This window comes from Coregonus clupeaformis, chromosome 2 (genome assembly GCF_020615455.1).
Source record: "Coregonus clupeaformis isolate EN_2021a chromosome 2, ASM2061545v1, whole genome shotgun sequence".
Classification (NCBI taxonomy): Eukaryota; Metazoa; Chordata; class Actinopteri; order Salmoniformes; family Salmonidae; genus Coregonus; species Coregonus clupeaformis.
In genome coordinates this window covers 2,521,988-2,540,792 of record NC_059193.1, presented here as the reverse complement: position 1 = coordinate 2,540,792, position 18,805 = coordinate 2,521,988, and the positions used below count along the sequence as shown (strand labels likewise).

General features: G+C 44.8%; 1 protein-coding gene across 5 annotated transcripts in view; it reads right to left on the bottom strand.

The window, feature by feature from the left end:
• Positions 1 to 18,805, bottom strand: part of LOC121549858 (IQ motif and SEC7 domain-containing protein 3-like) — a 169,400-nt gene that overhangs the window by 126,864 nt on the left and 23,731 nt on the right. For all 5 annotated transcript variants that reach the window (XM_041861802.2, XM_041861811.2, XM_041861827.2 and 2 more), the window contains exon 2: positions 3,195 to 3,272. In XM_041861802.2, coding sequence (XP_041717736.2) covers positions 3,195 to 3,272 — 78 coding nt within the window. The remainder of the gene's footprint in view (positions 1 to 3,194; positions 3,273 to 18,805) is intronic.

The window sequence follows — 18,805 nt, the reverse complement described above, 5'->3', positions numbered from 1 at the left end:
GTGAGAACACTTGGGATCAAACTTCAGTAGGGTCCTCATTATGTAGTGTGTGTGAGAGAGGGAGATCTTCAGTTCCACTTTGGTCACAGCCTTTCTGACTCGCCAGAACCAGAATTGTAAGGCTTTTCTCATTAGGATGACCGACTGGACGCCATCTTGTGACCCGGCAACAAACAGACGGACTCTGTATATTCTAATTGACGTGGACTTTCTCTCCGGGACCCGAAATAGCAAAATGGAGATTGCACAGACAGAAATTACTTTAAATTAGTAGACTGGAGCTGTCCAAAACTCACACTTCCATGAGTTTGCCCTTTTCCAGAGTAATCTGTTGGCATTGAGGGTGGGACGGGTCTCGTTCAACGGCTGCCACAGCGGTGAAAACGAAATATCAACGACTGTAATTTGTCTATCTATGTGTTTCTGTGTTTGTGAAAAACAGAGCTTCATTACTCCCCAGAGTGAAGAGACGGCAGAACAGGCTAGGAGACGTCTTTCATATGGAAATTAGGCCTTGTTTTGGTAGGCAGATATTGCAGTGCTTCAATCACAGAAGACAGGAATGAACTCACATTTATTTCAGGAAGCAGCTTTTTGTGGATCTGCCTTAACAAGGAGAGTGAAGGCGGCTTGGCCTTGTGTCAAAACAACGGTGGGTGCAACGCTAGGCTAAAATAGCATGACACTAGGCTAATTCATCAATGAGAAGTGTCTCTCCTTTATCAGTGAGCCTTAGCCTAGGTGCCCATGGCAGATATTAGCTGTTCGGTATTTGTTGAAGCATGTTAAACATCTGTGTCATAGGTACGACAGTGCACACAGACACACACACACAGACACACAGTCCCACACACAAACGCACAAAGACAGGGAGCTCTATGTTCTAATCACTACTAAGCCAAAAGCATGCAATAACATGGTAATACAATTTCTCCACATGAACACCAATGCATTGCATGTGTCAGTGTATGGCTAACCAGTTGCCTTGCCCTAGTGGCAGACCCTGAACCTCTCAATGAGACTTGGGTGGATTATGAAATTGGTTATGACATTGGTTATGACATTGTAATACTGCAGTTGTTACCTTGTTATTACATAGTAAATACTTTGAGGTGGCGGTGACCATAGTGAGAGTGGAAGAGACAGGTCTGAGTGGAAGTGGCATGGATGAGAATGGAGGCTCGTGGGTGTGAGTATGTCATGTCGTGAGGTATAAATGTATGATAATCAACACTTCACTGACAAAACACTGAAGTCGAAAGAAAAATGTAACAACAACAGAATACAAAAAAGACTTTCAGAGAGATAGACAAAAAAAGAAGCAACAAAACTGCAACTGGCAACCCACAAACCGCTTTGAGAGAGCTCTGTTTGAAGTGGTTTGCTTTGGGGTGTTTTCATTGTTTTTTTGTGGTGTCGATTCTGTTTGTGCTCTGCTTAATGGTCCCTGAGTCCAAAGGAATCGCACAACGCACCTCTGCCAAGCCACTTCTATCAGGCAAAGATCAATCCACTGAACTCTGATCGATTGTTTTTGTCTGTCTTTTTTCCCTCCAATTTCCCTGCCCGCCTTTGATGAAAGTCACCTGAATTCATCTTAACTTGTGCTTCTGAAAGGTGTCTTTATACTCAATAATAGGGTGTTGCGGCTGGTTAGGTGACAGTCACTGACTGGAGGGAACTTTTGAGGGTAGATTCCCAGGCAAACCAGACTTTTATCTGATAAATAGTTTTCTGTTTGCCCCTCTGGTGCAAAGACAAAGACGATTGCAGAGAGGTGATTCCATCTCTCTCTCTCTCTCTCTCTCTCTCTCTCTCTCTCTCTCTCTCTCTCTCTCTCTCTCTCTCTCTCTCTCTCTCTCTCTCTCTCTCTCTCTCTCTCTCTCTTCCCTCTCTCTCTCTCTCTCTCTCTCTCCTCTCTCTCTCTCTCTCTCTCTCTCTCTCTCTCTCTCTCTCTCTCTCTCTCTCTCTCTCTCTCTCTCTCTCTCTCTCTCTCTCTCTCTCTCTCTCTCTCTCTCTCTCTCTCTCTCTCTCGCGCGCGCTCTCTCTGTGTGACTAATTCAATCATCCTGGGACTCGTGGTGGTATTTAGAGGATGAGCTTTTGTTCCACCAATACTTTATTGTGTCCAGCACCACAGGGTTGGTGGAATCCAGCATCAACACAAGCTTTGCTTTCCCTGCTTTTTTCCATCTTTCTTCCCACCATGCAGAAGAAATGTACAGATTCTCAGCAGCAATCGTCCAGGCTGGATGGCTTAAATACTATTGACTTTCCACTGGCAGTCGCTGTAATTTGCAGAGTCCTCCGCCTGCAGTGTATTTCGGATAAACAGAGCAATGCCGAGTGGCCAAACAAAGACTTGGTGCGTCTCGTTTTGTTTGAGCCAGAAGAATAATGACTCCTCAAACTGCGGGAGCTACTGTTGTATATAGACTGATCCAAATCCATAATGTCTACATGGGGAGGGGTTGAGGAGAAAGACAAGGAGGCAGATGTCTTAAGAGATAAAGGATTTTGAAATGGCTGACTCTCCGCAGATACTAGGAGTATGCAGTAGTTGAATATAAGGAAGATGCCAGTGCATCACAGCACCATTCCTGACTGCTTCCCTCATTCCCTGACAACACTGTGTGCTCGGAGGAGATATTAAGATATAATATTACCATCATCCTGCCTTTATCACTAAGCCCTAGGCCGCGCTTTTATTGTTTCCTACGGGCAGTGCTGTGGACGATTTGACTAGTGTCCAGGAAATAGGATCTCGCTCTGATTGATTTGGAGATTACCATCGTGTTCCCATGAATTTATCTTGATACTCGGACAAACATCGCCTCTCCTGGAGCCGAGATTGATTGAATTTTGAGTTTCTTTCAACACTTAAAGCCCCAAATAAAGTGACAAGCTGCATTTGTAGTGAATAGTAACTCCCTCTCTGTCTACCTGGCCACTATTTAAAGATTTGTAGGAGATTCTCTCTCTCTTACATCACAGAGGGGAAACAAAAGCACTGAGCCGGGATTGGCCGACGTTAGTCAGGGACCCCCAAAGGACTTACAACCACTTCAAGACGGAGGTAACTGGGGCAGTTGTGTTGTCTTACAGTAGCACCACCACCACCAGGAAAACGGTTAGAAGCAACGGTGACTAAAAAATAAATTGGTGCTGGGTGACAAGGGAGGCAGCCATCTTACCTGGGGACACAGGCCGAGGACTCCCCCTCGGGGGCCTCTGGGGCCGGGCAGCAGAACTGGTGCAGCACAGTCTGGTTCCTGGGCGAGAGGGGGGAGAGAGGGGGGAGAGAGGAGGGAGAGAAAAGAGAGGGAAAGGATGTTAGCGAGGCAGGAGGAATAGGAGGGAGCTTGGTCGAAATTGAAGTACTAGAACAAGCATCAACCATATTGAGGGTACCCGTGAGGGCAGAGACAAATTGTTGTGGTCTGGGGGTCTTTTTCCCGGTAATAGTTTAATGGCTTTAACTAATACATGCAATGAAACTGTCACTGAGGTTTGTTTCTTTAGTACACACTGTTGAAATGACACTGATTAAAATGCATTGTTATACAAATACTGTGTTTTACTGTACGGAAGGGGGTTAGAGCATTGCATCTATGAGGAGTGAGCAATCGTTGGTTCAGCAAACAACCAAGCTAAGCGTGAAAGGAGATGTCCCTTTCACTTTAACCAAAAAAAAGAGCTGCTTCCATTTTGCCCTCTCAACACTAGGTTCACTTCATTTATTGGACATTGTGACACAAAATAGCCCTTTTTACAACTTAATCAACCTCCTGTTGACCTGGCTTACATGGCTGCCGGGCCATGACAGCTCGTTTTCCCCCTGCTGGCAGCTGTGGGGCTTGCAGGTACCGAGGAGCGGTCGGACATGTCCAGACGTGTGGTGAACGGGCCAAAGGGCTGGAGGAGGGCCAGACTCTCACAGTGAGAGGGGAGCGAGATGGCAGATGGCCCCGACGACGGGCTGCTTGGAGTGGGGCACGTGGCTGCCTCTCCCCCCTCTAACCCTCCCCACCTCCACCCATCCTGCCTCCACATAGCCTAGCCAGAGAACATTGACTAGCATAGTGCCATGTGGGGCTCAGTTGGTTAGAGCGTAGCGCTAGCAATGCCAAGGTTGTGGGTTTAATTCCCGCAGGGACCACTGCTGTCCTTCCTCGCTGTTTACCCGCCAAACACTCCTCCTTGACCTCTCCTCTCTTTCACTCCGACCCCGTCTTTCCTTCTCGTTCTATCCATCTCTGAGACTGTGTGGTCCCCCACTCCTCTCTCCTCTCCCTCTCCCTCTGTCCCCTCGTTCTCCAGCCCCGTCCCACAGACTCTCCATCACTCCCTCCATCTCCCCATACCCCTCTCCCTGAGAGCCACAGAGGCATGGTCTGATATGCTGGATGAGGAATTCACTCAATTACTCTAACAAAAAAAGCAGCAGCATTCTCCCATCTCTCTTCTGCCTTGACACGGGACATGGAGGGAGAGAGGGAGGGAAAGAGATGCAGAGAGAGAGAGAGAGTCCATTTACAAAGCCCAATCCTTTGCTTTGCCCTCTAACTGCAACTCTCTCTCCATATCTCTCTCTCTCGCTCTGCCCTTCCATCTCAGTCTCTATTCACCACTACATCAACCTCTCTAAGGAACTACATTCCCTTGGCCTTCTCTCATCAATGGTACATGGGGAACAGGAGATCTGGAGACTGGGTAGCTCTTTCAAGGACAGGACAGCATTCACACACCTGTGAGTGGAGAGTGGCCATCATACAAATATAATGACTAGAATAAAACATGTAATTGGTGTAGACACCCTGTTCTGTTCCCTATACCCAAACCCACTACTCATGATGGAAGGTAATGCCTGGCTGTCGGAAAGGCACAATGTTTAGAAGTCACCAGAGTCCATCATGAACTGTCTGATACTTATCATAGGATAACAAATTGAGAGAGAACAGAGAGAGACAGAGAGAGAGGATTGAGGAAAGGGGTGAACAAAGAGGCTAAGAAAGAGAGGGAGTGTGATAAAGAGAGAAATGCAGTGATAGAGAGATAGATACATGGAGATAATTAGAGAGATAGTGAGAGAATGGTGACTGGAGATGGTGAGATAGAGATTTCATAAAAGGAGAGTGATGGTTAAAGAGAGAGAGCGAGAGAGAGAGAGAGAGATGGGCTCACATACCACTGACCCAATGTGGCTGCTTTATCTCTTGTGGTGGTTCACAGTAGCATAAAGCAATGGAAGTGGGGGAATTGGCAAATTCATTCCTATTGTTAACTACTCTGCTAATGTATTTCTCTTTAATGACCATGACACAACATTGAGGGTTTTAATAGGTCGTCAACAATAAAGGGTCACACCGGGGACCAATTACCAGACACACACAGAAGGCGACGTTTAGACAGATAATGACAATTATTTGTTTATTATTATGACAAGCAACCAAAATGGCCACCACAGAGAAAGAGAGAGAGCAGTTAAGGTTTAGATTGGTGTAGCATGCTGTTTCACGGTGATATCGTTTTTTTCTTCTTCCCGTAACCAGAAGATGAGTCGCTGTCGTGCACAAGCTAGTTTGCTCGTAAATATGTTCTCAGGCCCCATCGACTATCCCGAGCGTTTCTCATAGAAGAACAGGGAAAAAGAGGCATCACGTTCTTGCCGAGTGAAAGAACGCGTCGCTACGGCATGCATTAAAAGCAACATTAGTCTTAGAGGATGTATAATTGAAATTTCATCATTAAAAGTTTTTTTTTTTTTTTTTAACTCTTCTCTTTGGGATACATTTCTCTTTGGGATACATTTCAGTGAAGGTTTTAGCATGCAGAACACCACTCGTCTAACGTTCCCTCTGGCACAGTCTGTTTGAGTGAAGCTCAATTGTTTTGCCTTAATGGTTTTCGCTTTGACAGCGAACAGAAAGGGCCTACATTTGGATCTTAATTAATGGTGCTTATAGGTGAGGGGAGACGGGAAAGAGTTGTGGCTTTCTATGAGGAGAGACATCCAGCAGTGTACGGTCACTGAATAAAAGAACATAGGTTGAGTCAGTGTGATGTCAGTGTGATGTCAGTGTCATGTCAGTGTGATGTCAGTGTAGTGTCTCTTTCTCTATGAGTCTACCTGTCTGTCTCATTGTCTATCCCTCTGTCTCTCTGTCTCTCTCTCTGTGGTATTTACCATTCTCTCATCCTCTAACTCAGTGGGGACCCCAATTTTCAGCCAGAATTTCCGGGGACCCCATTTTTCCCCGAACAATTTCTTGCCGCCCCACCCCAAATCTAATGACACAACCTCAACAATGTTTGTATATTGTCCGATACAATAATCTGTACTCTTAATGTTTTGTTCTCCCAAAAAACAATATTTTTTTGTTTACAAATAATAATAATAATAATAATAATAATAATTGGTGACCCCACTGCAGTTCCCCCACTAGGGGTCGCGACCCCGACTTTGAATACCACTGCTTTAACTCCAGACGTGCTGTGATTGCCTGCAGTTGGTTTGGCCTGGTCTGACTGGTGTATTCTTGGATCTCACTAGGAGGGTTCTGGTCTGACTGGTGTATTCTTGGATCTCACTAGGAGGGTTCCGGTCTGACTGGTGTATTCTTGGATCTCACTAGGAGTTTTCCGGTCTGACTGGTGTATTCTTGGATCTCACTAGGAGTTTTCCGGTCTGACTGGTGTATTATTGGATCTCACTAGGAGGGTTCTGGTCTGACTGGTGTATTCTTGGATCTCACTAGGAGGGTTCTGGTCTGACTGGTGTATTATTGGATCTCACTAGGAGGGTTCCGGTCTGACTGGTGTATTATTGGATCTCACTAGGAGTTTTCCGGTCTGACTGGTGTATTCTTGGATCTGACTAGGAGGGTTCTGGTCTGACTGGTGTATTCTTGGATCTCACTAGGAGGGTTCCGGTCTGACTGGTGTATTCTTGGATCTCACTAGGAGTTTTCCGGTCTGACTGGTGTATTCTTGGATCTCACTAGGAGTTTTCCGGTCTGACTGGTGTATTCTTGGATCTGACTAGGAGGGTTCTGGTCTGACTGGTGTATTCTTGGATCTCACTAGGAGGGTTCCGGTCTGACTGGTGTATTCTTGGATCTCACTAGGAGTTTTCCGGTCTGACTGGTGTATTCTTGGATCTCACTAGGAGTTTTCCGGTCTGACTGGTGTATTATTGGATCTCACTAGGAGGGTTCTGGTCTGACTGGTGTATTATTGGATCTCACTAGGAGGGTTCCGGTCTGACTGGTGTATTATTGGATCTCACTAGGAGTTTTCCGGTCTGACTGGTGTATTCTTGGATCTCACTAGGAGTTTTCCGGTCTGACTGGTGTATTCTTGGATCTCACTAGGAGGGTTCTGGTCTGACTGGTGTATTATTGGATCTCACTAGGAGGGTTCTGGTCTGACTGGTGTATTATTGGATCTCACTAGGAGGGTTCTGGTCTGACTGGTGTATTATTGGATCTCACTAGGAGGGTTCCGGTCTGACTGGTGTATTCTTGGATCTCACTAGGAGTTTTCCGGTCTGACTGGTGTATTCTTGGATCTCACTAGGAGTTTTCCGGTCTGACTGGTGTATTCTTGGATCTCACTAGGAGGGTTCTGGTCTGACTGGTGTATTCTTGGATCTCACTAGGAGGGTTCTGGTCTGACTGGTGTATTCTTGGATCTCACTAGGAGGGTTCTGGTCTGACTGGTGTATTATTGGATCTCACTAGGGGGGTTCTGGTCTGACTTGTCTATTATTGGATCCCACTAATAATAATAATAATAATATGCCACTTAGCAGACGCTTTTATCCAAAGCGACTTACAGTCATGCGTGCATACATTTGTGTGTATGGGTGGTCCCGGGGATCGAACCCACTACCCTGGCGTTACAAGCGCCGTGCTCTACCAGCTGAGCTACACTAGGAGGGTTCTAGTCTGACTGGTGTATTCTTGGATCAAAATGGTTGATCCAACTGGGTTACGCTGGCCCTATGGTTAATCCAACTGGGTTACGGTGGCCCTATGGTTGATCCAACTGGGTTACGATGGCCCTATGGTTGATACAACTGGGTTACGGTGGCAGTGGGTGGTCAAGACTAAGCTAAACTAGTGTTTGATTTTCATTTGCTCCTGCTCTGTTCACCTCCCCACCTCCTACCCTACAGTGGCTTGCGAAAGTCTCCACCCCACTTGGCATTTTTCCTATTTTGTTGTCTTACAACCTGGAATTAAAAATGAATTTTTTGGGGTGAAACAAACAAGAATGAAGACAAAAAAAAACAGAAAACTTGAGCGTGCATAACTATTAAGTCACCTTTTGCAGCAATAACAGCTGCAAGTCTCTATAAGCTTGGCACATCTAGCCACTGGGATTTTTTCCCATTCTTCAAGGCAAAACTGCTCCAGCTCCTTCAAGTTGGATAGGTTCCGCTGGTGTACAGCAATCTTTAAGTCATACCACAGATTCTCAATTGGATTGAGGTCTGGGCTTTGACTAGGCTATTCCAAGACATTTACATGTTTCCCATTAAACCACTCAAGTGTTGCTTTAGCAGTATGCTTAGGGTCATTGTCCTGCTGGAAGGTGAACCTCCGTCCCAGTCTCAAATCTCTGGGAAGACTGAAACAGGTTTCCCTCAAGAATTTCAATGTATTTAGCGCCATCCATCATTCCTTCAATTCTGACCAGTTTCCCAGTCCCTGTCGATGAAAGACATCCCCACAATATGATGCTGCCACCCCCATGCTTCACTGTGATGGTGTTCTCGGGGTGATGAGAGGTGTTGGGTTTGCGCTAGACATTGCATTTTCCTTGATGGCCACAAGCTCAATTTTAGTCTCATCTGACCAGAGTACCCCGAGAACACCATCCCCACAGTGAAGCATGGGGGTGGCAGCATCATGCTGTGGGGATGTTTTTCATCAGTCTCAACGTCAACAGTGAAGAGAAGACTCCGGGATGCTGACCTTCTAGGCAGTTGCAAAGAAAAAGCCATATGTCAGACTGCCCATCTTAATCTTTTATTTTTATTGGCCAGTCTGAGATATGGATTTTTCTTTGCTACTCTGCCTAGGTCAGCATCCCGGAGTCGCCTCTTCACTGTAACAACTCACTGTCTACCCTGTTCTACTGTCCATCCCACACTGTCTGACCCTAGCAGTTCCCTGAATCTTCATGAAGGTAATTGGTATCAGCGGTGGGATTCACCTCTCACCCTGCACGTAATAAGGGAGTTCAGTTCACCAATGCCACATATCACATCCAGCACCAAAAGAAGACACCACTGATCACATTTCCCTTTTCACAAGCACATCGTAAAACCGTTTTTGGCTCCTCTTTCGCTGGTCGGCACAACAGCCATTTTTCACTTTGCGGCCATATGGAATGGGGGCCCTGGTTGCACTCTTGTTGGCTCTCCATGGTGTGCCTAATCTCTCAGATCTTCAAGGTCAGCCAAGATTTATGAATTTCCCCCCCTTGGTGCTTTATGAAACTTTACAAAAAAAAATGTTTTAACTTAGTGGGTTCTCTAAAGGGCGAAACAAACTCTAGGAAATTCTTCCCCAGAAGATTTCTGTTATCCTACCACATCTTTAGCTTTATTTCATCAGCATATTATCAAATGATATACCTAGTTGAAGCTGGAATCATTAATGGTGAAACTGCCATGTTCGTTTGGGATATTAAAACAAGAAAGAAGTTACTGCAAACAACGAACACTGTTTTTTCCCCCCTCAGACATCATTGCACATAAGATAGAACAGCAAAACATGTACTGCATTTTTTTAATAAACAAAATAAAAACAATAACAACAGTGGTGCTGTTTCCCCTAATGCAGATTCCATCTTTACATCAGTGCCTGTGATGAGACTGTTTTTGCTTCATTAGTCTCTGACACTAATATAGTAATTCACTGATGCAAGATGAGAGGAGGATCCTTGGAGTTCAAAACTATTCGTCTTGAATAACTAATGCTGTTCTTTAATGAAGATGTGTGGCTAGCCTTGGTGAAGCAGGATATTGTACGTTTATGACATGACATTAGGGGGCCTATTGGATCCGTTTCAGTGCCGTTTAAGACGAGGGAGGTCAATTTGTTTTTTTGATGAGCATGGCCTTATTTCTATTACAGCATATTGGATGACTACATTCAATTCACCCAGCTCAATGTATCATTGATAGGTTTAGGCTACTACATGATACTCACATTTTCCCAATACTGTCACGCCCTGGCTCTGGGGACACTGTTATGTTGAGCCAGGGTGTGTAGATCTATGGGTTTTGTTTCTATGGGTGTTTATTTCTATGTTGGCCAGAGTGACTCCCAATCAGAGGCAACGAGTGTCAGCTGTCGTGGGTTGTCTCTGATTGGGAGCCATATTTAAACTGTCTGTTTTTCATTCGGGTTTGTGGGATTTTGTTCGTGTTTGGTTTGTTTATTGACCATTGACTGTCACGTCATCGTTTTGTTGTTTTGGTCGTGTGATCATTTATTAAATAAATATGTTCACGTTCAACGCTGCGCCTTGGTCCTCCTCTATGTTAGACGATCGTGACAGAAAATCCCACCAAGATGTGACCAAGCAGCGTGTCCAGGAGCCATCGCCAGGGAGATCCCTAACAGATCTCCTTCGCCTCCTCGACTGGGTCAAGCCGAGTGAGGAAGAGAAGGGCTTGACCTTGTGGCAGAAGGGCGAAAGGCTGGCAAGGGACATGGAGACCTGGTCCACGGGTAGGGGAGACGCCAATACATTTTTTAGGGGGGGGATAACGCCGTGGACGACGGGGCAGCAGGAGGCCGCCAGGTTACGGGAGTCACTGGTCACCAGGGGGAGGGAGGATGTAGAGGCACGGCGAGAGGTACTGGCGTGTGTTGCCAGTCCGGTCCGGCCTGTTCCTGATCCCCACGTAGGGCCAGTGGTGTGTGTTCCCAGTACGGTCCGGCCTGTTCCTGCCACTCGCACCAAGTCTACGGTGCGCGTCGCCAGCCCAGTCCGGCCCATTCCTGCTCCCCGCACCAAGTCAGTGGTGCGCTGCGTCAGCCCGGCTCGGCCCGTTCCTGCTCCCCGCACCAAGTCAGGGGTGCGCTTCGACAGCCCGGCTCGGCCCGCTCCTGCTCCCCACACCAAGCCAGTGGTGTGCGTAGTCAGTCCGGCACGGCCCGTGCCTGTTCCCCGCACCAAGTCAGGGGTGCGCTCGACAGCCCGGCTCGGCCCGCTCCTGCTCCCCACACCAAGCCAGTGGTGTGCGTCGTCAGTCCGGCACGGCCGTGCCTGTTCCACCGGTGGCTGGTCCGGCACCGGTCAGATGCTTCACGCCGGAGCTAGAGCAATCCGCTCCACCAGTGTGCAGTCCAGCTCCGGCCAGCGGGGCCAGACCGGACCAGGGGTACTTTGGGGGGTTGGAGAGGGAGCGGGGATCAGGCCCGGAGCCGGATCCGCCGCCTAGGCGGAGTGCCCACCCGGTCCCTCCCCTGTGGGTTTTGGTTGACGCGGTCGGAGTCCGCGCCTTTAGGGGGGGGTACTGTCACGCCCTGGCTCTGGGGACACTGTTATGTTGAGCCAGGGTGTGTAGATCTATGGGTTTTGTTTCTATGGGTGTTTATTTCTATGTTGGCCAGAGTGACTCCCAATCAGAGGCAACGAGTGTCAGCTGTCGTGGGTTGTCTCTGATTGGGAGCCATATTTAAACTGTCTGTTTTTCATTCGGGTTTGTGGGATTTTGTTCGTGTTTGGTTTGTTTATTGACCATTGACTGTCACGTCATCGTTTTGGTCGTGTGATCATTTATTAAATAAATATGTTCACGTTCAACGCTGCGCCTTGGTCCTCCTCTATGTTAGACGATCGTGACAAATACCCATCATGAGGTTGCTACAACCTAGTCTACGAATGAAAGTTTACAATGTAGGTGTACACAGGTCGACAGACAAATTTGAGTAATCAAGGTGACAGACAGTGACACATTCAATACCGCCTTGCAAACTCTTGGCATCTAGTTGATCTAGGGTGTAATCATTAGTTCAACAGTTGCAAATGAGAGCTTCTATTGGACAAATTCAGGTATGTTTATTTATTTTGCTTGTTTTTACTCCTAAACTTCCTCTACCCTCAACCTCTCCAATCATTTTCATGATGTCCATCCGGTTTGCTGTTATTAGTTGTTGTTAGTTGTTATTAGTCCCATCCTTCAGCTCCATTCAACACCTCCCATCTTCTCATTGTTTCTACAGATTGTAAATTGAAAATAAACATTTTTGCTAAAAGTATTATTATATTATTGATCGATTGACTATGACTTTTCAGATCACCCAGTAGTGCTATCTACAGGGTTAGCTCCAAGTAAATATTGCAATCCTTCAGCCATTCCTGGACCTGTGACCAAAAACAAGCCACAAATGGACAGTACCAAAACAAATGATCTAATGATTCTGTCTCTTCGCAGCAAAATCTGCAGAGCTGGGAAGATTGTATCCCCCATATAAATAACATCCTATTGGTAGCAAGAATTTGGTATAATAATTTAAATTGAAAGATTATAAGTTTTGGATCCGGCGTCATTTTGCGTATCAGTTCATAAACACTATGCCATGGAATCGGTACGTCAAAAATCTCTTCCCTACTATTTTGCAATCTATATGGGACGGCTGTCAATCCTTTGGTTCTTAAATGAAACTGGTATACTTTTTCATTTATCACAATTTTCTTTAACCAATTTTGGTCTTTAATGCAGGGCCGACAAACAAGTTCCTTACTTTCCCCCAATTCCACTTTCATCTTCCATTTTTGCGGTAATGCTGCAATTATTTGGTTGTAATTTTGGGTAGAGCAGACATTTCCATATGTTTTTGTTAGCTGCATGTGCGACATAACTCCAACAGTCCTACCTATGATATCATTTACGAAGATTATACCTTTTTAAAACATTTTCTCAAAAAATACTGGCTTTTTATCAATTAGTATATTTGAGTTTAACCACAATATTTGTTGCATTATTTGTTCTGTAGTTTCTGGAGGATTAAATTGAAATTGCAACCAACTTTCTATGGCTTGTTTTAGAAATAGTGATATTTGGGAGATGATTTCCTTTTCAAATAACTGAAAGTGAGAGGTTGTAATCTGAACCAAGTACTAAGTCATGTTTTGCAGAAAGGTCAAATACTTACTTCCCTCATTAAAATGCAAATCAATTTACCGTATTGGTCCGAATATAAGACGACCCTGATTATAAGACGACCCCCCGTTTTTCAACACAAACATTTAGAAAAACAGATTTGCAGACTAGATTTGCCGAACAAAGAACTTCATTTTATTTTAAAATAACAATATTAAAAACACAGTGAATTAAACACAAAGGCAAACTATGTACAGTATGATTCAAAATTAATATCAAGCAATAATAAAGCAACATTTTTAAATAACAGAGAAAATACAGGCCACACATTTAACTAAACTTAACAAAAATTCGCCAAACTTCTCCTCCGATGTCTCTCTATCCCTCACACACGTCCTCTGCCCCGCTGTGTTCGCTCTCGCTGTCATCGCTCCCCAGCTGCTCCGCTTCCACCGGCTCCTCCCAAAGCACGTCGTCCTCGCTGCCGTCCAATGCATTTGAGATGCAACATTTTTTTAAAGCCATCGATGATGCTCTGTGAGGGAATAGCATCCCATGCATGCAGGATCCATTCACACAGTAGACTTCTCTCCGAAGTCTGACGGCAGGCGTTGGGCCAAACTCGTTCTCCGTCTAAGTGACAGTCCATTACGCCGCATCATCCTACGACACCAGCCGAGGCTGGCTTTAAATCCAGTGATGTTGAGCTCTCTGGCGATTTCCAGGGCCTTAACCTGGATGACAGCTCTGGTAATGGGCATTCCCTCACTTCTTTTTTCCCTGACATATTCAAAAACCCTCCGGTCAACCTCAATGAAACGACCACTTTGAGGACCACGGAAGGATTTTCGCTGACTGTTAGCATCTTTTAGACGTTGTTTTTCTGCTCGCCATCTTCTTACATTACACTCAGTGACCCCGAATGTCTTGGCAGCTTGGCAGTTGTTAGATGACTCTGCCTTATTGACAACCATTATTTTGAAATTGGCATCATAGCTCCTCCGCTGTTGTTTATTGACCTGGCCCACTTTTGAGCCACTTGTCTCTAAATGGTCAGCCTGTCTTTCCATCTTTAAACACCGGTAACGGGCTGGTTGTTAAGGACGCCTCTTCCCTCCGTCCGGAACGAATTTTTGGCGCCATCTGTGCCCGCGAATGTGTATTGACATTTAAAGGGAGCGCCGAAGAAGAGAAACTGCGCTCTGAATACTAGACCCCGAATATAAGACGACCCGACTTTTTTGGACCTATTTCGAGGGGAAAAAAGGCCGTCTTATATTCGGACCAATACGGTATAACATTTTTGACATGTGTTTTTCTGGTTTTGTTATTCTGTCTCTCACTGTTCAAATAAACCTACCATTAAAATTATAGACTGATCATTTCTTTGTCAGTGGGCAAACGTACAAAATCAGCAGGGGATCAAACACTTTTTTCCCTCACTGTACCTTTCCATGGTAGCAAACTCTTATCTATTTTTGCTAACTTTCTATTAAAATGTATTGGAGTGAGATCATTTATTTCATTTGGGATATGTATTCCAAGTATATCCACATCACCATCTGACCGTTATATTGGTAAACTACATGGTAATGTAAACATTGTATTTTTTAGTGAATCATCAGCGTACAATGACTCCTTTGTTTTTAAGCCCTGGATTTCTAATCCCTTGATATTATTGTTGGATCAGATTTTAATAGCTAACATTTTGATGGCCATAATAAATAGATATGCCGATAGTGGACAACCTTGTTTTACTCCTCTTGACAGTTTAAAACTTTCTGAGAAATAGCCATTATTTACTATTTTACACTTAGGGTTACTATACATGATTTTAACCCATTTTATAAGAGATTCTCAAAAATTGAAATGCTCCAGGCAATTATATACAGTGGGGAAAAAAAGTATTTAGTCAGCCACCAATTGTGCAAGTTCTCCCACTTAAAAAGATGAGAGACGCCTGTAATTTTCATCATAGGTACACGTCAATTATGACAGACAAACTGAGAATTTTTTTCCAGAAAATCACATTGTAGGATTTTTTATGAATTTATTTGCAAATTATGGTGGAAAATAAGTATTTGGTCAATAACAAAAGTTTCTCAATACTTTGTTATATACCCTTTGTTGGCAATGACACAGGTCAAACGTTTTCTGTAAGTCTTCACAAGGTTTTCACACACTGTTGCTGGTATTTTGGCCCATTCCTCCATGCAGATCTCCTCTAGAGCAGTGATGTTTTGGGGCTGTCGCTGGGCAACACAGACTTTCAACTCCCTCCAAAGATTTTCTATGGGGTTGAGATCTGGAGACTGGCTAGGCCACTCCAGGACCTTGAAATGCTTCTTACGAAGCCACTCCTTCGTTGCCCGGGCGGTGTGTTTGGGATCATTGTCATGCTGAAAGACCCAGCCACGTTTAATCTTCAATGCCCTTGCTGATGGAAGGAGGTTTTCACTCAAAATCTCACGATACATGGCCCCATTCATTCTTTCCTTTACACGGATCAGTCGTCCTGGTCCCTTTGCAGAAAAACAGCCCCAAAGCATGATGTTTCCACCCCCATGCTTCACAGTAGGTATGGTGTTCTTTGGATGCAACTCAGTATTCTTTGTCCTCCAAACACGACGAGTTGAGTTTTTACCAAAAAGTTCTATTTTGGTTTCATCTGACCATATGACATTCTCCCAATCCTCTTCTGGATCATCCAAATGCACTCTAGCAAACTTCAGACGGGCCTGGACATGTACTGGCTTAAGCAGGAGGACACGTCTCGCACTGCAGGATTTGAGTCCCTGGCGGCGTAGTGTGTTACTGATGGTAGGCTTTGTTACTTTGGTCCCAGCTCTCTGCAGGTCATTCACTAGGTCCCCCCGTGTGGTTCTGGGATTTTTGCTCACCGTTCTTGTGATCATTTTGACCCCACGGGGTGAGATCTTGCGTGGAGCCCCAGATCGAGGGAGATTATCAGTGGTCTTGTATGTCTTCCATTTCCTAATAATTGCTCCCACAGTTGATTTCTTCAAATCAAGCTGCTTACCTATTGCAGATTCAGTCTTCCCAGCCTGGTGCAGGTCTACAATTTTGTTTCTGGTGTCCTTTGACAGCTCTTTGGTCTTGGCCATAGTGGAGTTTGGAGTGTGACTGTTTGAGGTTGTGGACAGGTGTCTTTTATACTGATAACAAGTTCAAACCGGTGCCATTAATACAGGTAACGAGTGGAGGACAGAGGAGCCTCTTAAAGAAGAAGTTACAGGTCTGTGAGAGCCAGAAATCTTGCTTGTTTGTAGGTGACCAAATACTTATTTTCCACCATAATTTGCAAATAAATTCATTAAAAATCCTACAATGTGATTTTCTGGAAAAAAATTTCTCAATTTGTCTGTCATAGTTGATGTGTACCTATGATGAAAATTACAGGCCTCTCTCATCTTTTTAAGTGGGAGAACTTGCACAATTGGTGGCTGACTAAATACTTTTTTTCCCCACTGTATAAACTCCAGTCATACTTTATCAAATGCCTTTTCAAAGTCTGCTATGAATATGTTTGGGGAGTCTCTCACATGCCTTTTGGCGAACACCAAATGTCTTTTTTCTGTCCACTCTTCCGTAAAGCCCAGCTTCGTGGAGTGTACGGCTTAAAGTGGTCCTATGGACAGATACTCCAATCTCCGCTGTGGAGCTGTTTGGTCTCTTTGTTGCCTCTCTGATTAATGCCCTCCTTTCCTGGTCCGTGAGTTTTGGTAGGCGGCCCTCTCTTAGCAGGTTTGTTGTGGTGCCATATTCTTTCCATTTTTTAATAATGGATTTAATGGTGCTCTGTGGGATGTTCAAAGTTTCTGATATTTTTTATAACCCAACCCTGATCTGTACTTCTCCACAACTTTGTCCCTGACCTGTTTGAAGAGCTCCTTGGTCTTCATGGTGCCGCTTGCTTGGTGGTGCCCCTTGCTTAGTGGTGTTGCAGACTCTGGGGCCTTTCAGAACAGGTGTATATATACTGAGATCATGTGACAGATCATGTGACACTTAGATTGCACACAGGTGGACTTTATTTAACTAATTATGTGACTTCTGAAGGTAATTGGTTGCACCAGATCTTATTTAGGGGCTTCATAGGAAAGGGGGTGAATACATATGCACGCACCACTTTTCCTTTATTGATTTTTTTGATTTTTTTTAAACAAGTTATTTTTTTCATTCCACTTCACCAATTTGGACTATTTTGTGTATGTCCATTACATGAAATCCAAATAAAAATCCATTTAAATTACATGTTGTAATGCAACAAAATAGGAAAAACGCCAAGGGGGATTAATATTTTTGCAAGGCACTGTATAAGGCTCTAATTCCTCATATAATACATCTAGAAAGCTCTGGCATACACCATGTTTGTTTGGGGGGTTAATTCACAGTCAGCGCTTCGTGTCATGCTTCCCGTTGTTTCCATTTCCCAGTCAAATGTATCTGTCGATACTCTCCTTGTTGTTTTCCGCCAGCTTTTTGCCGCACGTCAATGGCCCACTTGAAGATTTGACTTGAACTGAGGGAAAGGAATCTGTTTGTACTAGAGTGGTCTACTTTGAAGCGAGAGAGAGAGGAAAAGAGAAAGAGAGAGAGAGAAAGAGAGAGAGAGTGAAAGAAAGAAAAATCCAAGCTTAGGATAATTGAGGGATTAATGTTTCACAGTCTATTTCTTTCGGCAGAAGAAAATAATGGCGGCCATATTAGTTTATTGAAATTACATCATAGTGACTTCTCCAAATTCGCTTGCCAGGCAAACCTTGGCAAAGTGACCTTGAAAAAGACTAACATACCCACCACAATGAGAGGTTTTGGGCATTGATTTGACTGCTCAACGATTTAAATTTCCAGTTGAATTGCTTCGATAAAATTAATTTGTGATTAATTATAGACTGCCTTGTCATGTCAAGGACAGGTGAACAAATAAACAGTGTTTTCATGGCAACGCTGAGAAAAAGCACAGGAAATAAACTAGCACAAGCCATCTCAATACGCCATTATGGCAGATGGAGGTGCGGGGGGCTTACAAAGTGTTAACAAGCTGAAGGTGACTGACACTCCCATTAGTGTCCGTTTGCTGACACCAAAAGGCTCTGAATAATCATATCTTGCTTCATTTTGGCTAGGGCTCTATTATGGCACCCTATCATTGTGTTTAACCCAGTTTAGCCAGAGCTTTCTGAGAAGCACAATGGGAGTTACACACCACTTAAATCTGCCGGTGGGGCTACAGTCGTGTGTGTATGTGTGTGTGTGTGTGTGTGTGTTTGTGTGTGTGTTTGCATTAAGCATATCTGCCTGTCCGTTGAGTGGATTGCTTGGGAAAAATTGCCATGAACCGAGCCTGAGATCCCTGCGGGATGAACACTCCACAAAGCCTCAGACACACACACACACCAAATTAATAAATTAAGCCTCCTTGAAAGGTTTGTGTCAGCATGGACTCTGGGGCAGTCCCAGGGGTCTTAGCTATGCCCACTGCAGGAGAGAGAATAGAAAGAGAGAGAGTGAGAGAGGGAGAGAGAGAGAGAGAGAGAGAGAGGGGGGGGTAAAGAGAGAGAGAGAAAGAGAGGGGGGATAAAGAGGGAGAGAGCGAGAGAGTGGGAGAGAGAGAGGGAGGGAAAGAGGGAAAGATAGAGGGAGAAAGAGAGG